Source organism: Erpetoichthys calabaricus, chromosome 2 (assembly GCF_900747795.2).
Source record: "Erpetoichthys calabaricus chromosome 2, fErpCal1.3, whole genome shotgun sequence".
Classification (NCBI taxonomy): Eukaryota; Metazoa; Chordata; class Cladistia; order Polypteriformes; family Polypteridae; genus Erpetoichthys; species Erpetoichthys calabaricus.
In genome coordinates this window covers 177,756,462-177,762,461 of record NC_041395.2, presented here as the reverse complement: position 1 = coordinate 177,762,461, position 6,000 = coordinate 177,756,462, and the positions used below count along the sequence as shown (strand labels likewise).

Genomic DNA, 6,000 nt, shown 5'->3' with positions numbered 1-6,000 from the left:
CTGCATCTTCTTCTTTCAGCTGCTCCCGTTAAGGGTTGCCACAGCGGATCATCTTTTTCCATATTACTCTCACTGCACCACTCGGAGTATTTATATCACTGTATCCGAGTGGGGAATCATAGCAGCAGCTGATCGGAAAGAGAATGATCAGTATACAGTTTCAAGCAAACACTACCTCAACCATGGCAAAACGCGTCAAAGCCATTCCTGTACGGACCTTGCATTTCAGAAACAGTTTCATCCCAAGAACAATAAACGCACTCAATCAGTCCATCAAGTGCTCCTTGTAGAACTGTTTGTACTTATAAGTACAATTACCTCACTGTAAACTTGCACTACAGTTATAATATTGCACAACCTGTGCCACTTTATAAAGCGTGTATGATGACGATATTTTTAAGATGAAATGCAGCAAAATATGTTGCTTATAGTATACAGATAAAACTTTAACTTCATTTAAATAATCTATATTGTTAATAATTAAACATGTGAGGACACGGTGCCGCAGCGCTAGCTAGTTCACGGATAGCTCCTGCCTTGCGCTGTATTATTGCTGGTGCCGACGCGACACTGGAAGGATAGACAGAATAATTAAACATGTACTACGAAGATATTTCAATGTTCCTTAAAAGTTTCTAAGAATTGGCGTTCTACGCATACAGATGGCTTAACGTCTATTACAGAGCTGATTGTGTGGTGATTGGGTATTTGGAGAATGAAAAGTAAGGACAGGAATTGGAGGTTAGTACGTTTGAAAGAGATAGTACTTCTGTAATAAATTATTTCATCGAAGGTCGCACATGGCGCAGCAAGCCTCTTGCGTGAGATAACATGCTTTTAACATGCTTTCATTCCTATCATGAAAAAGATCTCACGTATACATCTCAGTATTTTAATTATTCAGAGAGCTGTAATATCATGAATGCAATGGATTCTGTGTCCTGTTGGAGAAAGAGAAAGAACGGAAGCACGTAGTGATTCATACACATAGAGCACATAGAAGATCAAATACAGAACAAAGCATTTAAAGTGCTACTTGAGAAACTAGTAAAATAAACGATTTTAAGATGAAGTTTATGATGTTATTAATGACAAAATGATTAAAGTGGAAATTTCGAGATTAAAATTGACATTTCGTGCTTTTTTCCCCACTGTGTGCCTATTTTTTTTCTCTGTACCCTAATAAGCTTTCATATGACACTCAGACGGTCCGCTACGAGTCAGCTTTTCATGGCGACTTTGATATGTGACTTCTTTTTTATTTCGGGAACTGTGCGACTTTGTGAACTTGAGCCTTCGAGTTTCTCCGACACTCTGTCACTCGATCAACTTCATTTTGTTGATTATACCACTGTTTAAACCAACAAATAGTACGTTTTTCCTTTGCCTCCACTTGGTATTCGCTGAAACTCTTATATTATCCCCCGTGCTTTTCCCATTGTCTTTTCACAGAAGGCTATTTATATCGATTTGCATATTCAAAGAGGCGTAATTCTGGGAGGAGTTGGGGCGGGACAGAAGGCGCGTGCACGTGCGTTACTTTTCACGCTGATCGGGATTTATGTAGTGGAAGAATGTGAAAGTTTGCGTACGTACAGATTCCTGCATCTGGATTTTTCTGTGCGTACGCACATTCCCGCTTTTGTGCTTACGCCATGTTATAGTGTGAGTTCTACGCATGGCGTTATACATGAGGCCCCAGGTGACTGACTTGGCAATTCAAGAATTTTCCACTTCTTTGCTTTAATAAACCCCTGGGTTGCTTTGGCTGTATGTTTTGGGTCATTGTCCATCTGTATCATGAAACACCGCCCAGTTAGTTTGACTGCATTTAGCTGGATTTCAGCAGACAGTATTTCTCTGAACACCTCAGAATTAATTTGGCGGCTTCTGTCCTGTGTCACATCATCAATAAACACTAGTGTCCCAGTGCCACTGGCAGCCATGCACGCCCAAGCCATAACACTGCCTCCACCGTGTTTTACAGATGATGTGGTATGTTTTGGATAATGAGTTGTTCCACGCCTTCTCCATACTTTTTTCTTGCCATCATTCTGGTAGAGGTTGATCTTGGTTTCATCTGTCCAAAGAACGTTTTTCCAGAACTGTGCTGCCTTTTTTAGATGTTCTTTAGCAAAGTCCAATTTAGCCTTTCTATTCTTGAGGCTTATGAGTGGCTTGCACCTTGTAGTGCATCCTCTGTATTTACTTTCATGCAGTCTTCTCTTTATGGTAGACTTGGATATTGATATGCCTACCCCCTGGAGAGTGTTGTTCACTTGGTTGGCTGTTGTGAAAGGGTTTCTCTTCACCATGGACATGATTCTGCAATCATCCACCACTGTTGTCTTCCGTGGACGTCCAGGTCTTTTTGCATTGCTGAGTTCACCAGTGCTTGCTTTCTTTCTCAGGATGTACCAAACTGTAGATTTTGCCACTCGTAATATTGTAGCAATTTCTCTGATGGATTTTTTCTGTTTCCGCAGCTTATTATGGCTTCTTTCACCTGCATGGAGAGCTCCTTTGACCACATGTCTGTTCACAGCAAAATCTTCCACATGCAAGCACCACACCTCAAATCAACTCCGGGCGTTTTATCTGCTTAATTGATAATGACGGACTTGCCCACACCTGCCCATGAAATAGCCTTTGAGTTAATTGTCCAATTACTTTTGAGCCCCTGAAATGAAGGGATTGTGTTAAAAAAATGCTTTAGTTGCCCCCCACTTTTATGCAATCGTTTTGTTCACCCCACTGAATTAAAGCTGAAAGTCTGCACTTCAACTGCATCTGAGTTGTTTCATTTAAAATTCATTGTGGTAATGTGCAGAACCAAAATTAGAAACAAGTTGTCTCTGTCCAAATATTTATGGACCTAACTGTATCTCTTCATTTGCACGGATTTAGTGTAGTGCTCCGTGAGCATCAAATTCAAGTTTTGCTTTTTAGAACTTTTTGGAGTTTTTTCTGAATATTTCCAATCTGTGATTAGGCAAATCCACAGATATGGAGGTCCAACTGTTACATTAAAAAAAAAAAAAAAAGCTAAAATGAACATGAAATTAAATTTCATTCGCTGAAACCACTTGAACACTTTCATCTAAATACCATCCATCCATTTTCCAACCCGCTGAATCTGAACACAGGGTCACGGGGGTCTGCTGGAGCCAATCCCAGCCAACACAGGGCACAAGGCAGGGAACCAATCCTGGGCAGTCTAAATACCATGTAATATCTTTTTTGATTAAAATACAAAAACAATGTTGCATTTCATCACATCCAGACAAATATAATTTATTAAATATGTTAATTAACATTGTTATCAAAGTACTGGTTCAAACATAGATGTTTAGAATAAATTACTCCTTGACATATTTGGAGTGGAGTGAAGGCACACTTTGCCAATTTTAGTTACTGATTGCTGCATATTCTACTGAGTTGAAAGAAACACACTGATGCAGAAAAAGTTGTGGAAGAAGTACTTAAATTGCCATGATAAATTGGCAGTGGTCCATGAAAGCAGACAAAACATCAAGTAGCATGTAAACCCTCTTTTTTCCACAATTTCTTAAATGTTATTATTGTGTTCTTTCTGTAAGGCCAGGACTGCCAGAGCAGCAGACATGGTGTGTATAGGTGGAGGCACATTTTCGTTAATGATCTCTCCAGAAAAAGTAGTAAGAATTCAAAAACAAGATAAGCAATTTTTTAAGTTACACAACCCTCCATAACAAATCTTCTGCATTTCCTGACTAAGCTATGGGAAACATAAAAAAATCACCTTTTTAGACACTGTACTCTAACGAGATATTTTGATGACTTTTTTTTTTTTTTTTTTATTATTATTAACAACAAAGACATAAGGGAAGCCAGTGGTTATTGCCAGATAAGCCAACTTCATAAACTGAATCACCTCAGTGTAGCAGTCTCCCTCCTGTTTATTTTATACTTGCATAACTGTCAGAGTACATGCAAGGAAAGGCTTTACTAAAATTGATAATGCTTTTACCACTGTTAATCTTTTATAAAACAAGGATGTTGGTTCTTTCAAAAAGTGTGAACACTTTTTAATGGATAAATATAAAACTAAGCATATCGCTGTGGATGGTAGATATTCTCCATTAACTTCTCAACATTAAAAGGGCAAACTGTGTCGATAGGTGAACATTTTAAGTATATAGGGACTATAAGTAACAAAGAGCTGACCCTTGAACTTAATAAACCAAATCAGCAATAGGTGGTTGAAACAGCTATTCTTTCAACAAACTGATTTAAAGTGCACAGTCTACCTAAAACTAAAGCATCTCTTTAAAGTAAAGAAGGTGAAAATGCATGTGTCCATCTATATTTTAGGGAAAAATAACTGACGAAGGCAGTCACCAGTATTAAAAAATGTATCTTAATAAGGCAACATTTGTAACATCAAAAAAGTGACAAAAGGTTAAATTATTGAGATATTATATACACATTTGATTTTATACTACAAAATAAACATTTTTGACAGCCCAAAGCTAAATGCTAAAAATAAAGCATGATGTTAAAAAACACATCTCTTTCATATTCTACATTGTATTGATCAGAGAAGTAATAAGGAGATGTCAAATGAAACTACTGGCAGAATGCCACACTGATCAGTAAGCTTAAAACAAACACATATGTAAGCTGTAAAATAAATACTTAAAAATGGTACAAGTGAAAACTTACCTTTAGGTCTTTATTAAGACCAATGATGGCAGTTGGAGTGAAAGACAATGACAGGAAATGAGACAAAGGAAACCAGAACCAGAACTGGGTGAAGACTAGAATGCCTACCACTGAGGGCATATGAGTGTGACCTGTCCGTGACTGAAGGGAGATGGTCATATTACGTCCCCCTAAACAGGTAAGACAGAATTTTTGTTACTTTTTCTTTTAGGTATACATTGCATTGCAACAGTATTTAGATCTTTGACCAATTGTCTAATTTTTCTGACTCAAAAATCCTGAAATTAAATATTATTCAGGGTAATATTTTTATTTCAAATAACCAAAACTCGAAATGTGTTTCTTCTCTAATATGACAGCATTTTATTTAGAAATAATATTAAGTAACAGAAGGAAAACTTCAAAAAATCAGTCTGTATTGTAGATGCTCTAACTTTACAAAAGTGAAAAATAATTACCTAATGAGAAAATGACAGCCTAACAATTGGCCTCCATCAGTGAATCATTAAAAAGGCTGCTACATTTTTTTTGTGTTAAAAACACATGCAAACTTACAGAATTATTATTTAGGTTATGAATCTAAAGAGCAGCTGTGAAAATAAAGACTAAATAGCATTTCATTGACATCAGACATAAAATAATGCAAATGCATAAATTAGGAAAAGGGTATAAAAAGTCAAAATATTTGGATATCCCAGTTAGGGAATCCATTCCCGGGAATTCAGGAATCCCACATTTCATTCCCGAGAATCTCGGAGATGACACAGTGCATGGGCATCTCACATGTGAACGTTTTTAGAACGACCGACACTTATTTTTTAATAAAACTACTGCAATATGTTGACACAAATAAAAGACTAACCTTATCTACAAGCAGTTCATGTTGTCATATAAGTACATGTATCTTCAGTTGCGGTAATAAGAGCATAGAAAGCACAATGTGTTGAGCATGTGGCCATCCAGGCGAGAGCGCACCTTCATGCAGAGTACACCAGCCGCTGAGAAAGCACGCTCTGCCTCCACTGAAGTAGGCGGCACAGTCATCAGATACTGATACACTTGTTCTAAACAACGCCCGCGCTTGCCGTTGCTCTAAAACACCACCATTTCAGCTTTTACTGATGCATCCAGTTTCTTGTCATCATTCTGTGATAGCAAGTTTCTTGGCACAGATAATGAGGATGCAACAGACTGACGCATTGCAATTTCAAGTTGCTGTTCAAAGCTGTTGTCTGATGAAGTGCAAGCTGCAGCAATGGCGCCACCTTAATTATTTTCAACTATAACTCTGTTATT

At 37.6% G+C, this 6,000-nt stretch overlaps 1 protein-coding gene across 3 annotated transcripts in view; it reads right to left on the bottom strand.

The window, feature by feature from the left end:
• psmd1 (proteasome 26S subunit, non-ATPase 1) overlaps positions 1-6,000 on the bottom strand; it is a 238,805-nt gene that overhangs the window by 57,240 nt on the left and 175,565 nt on the right. For all 3 annotated transcript variants that reach the window (XM_051923647.1, XM_051923648.1, XM_051923646.1), the window contains one exon: positions 4,705-4,874. In XM_051923647.1, the coding sequence (XP_051779607.1) occupies positions 4,705-4,874 (170 nt within the window). The remainder of the gene's footprint in view (positions 1-4,704; positions 4,875-6,000) is intronic.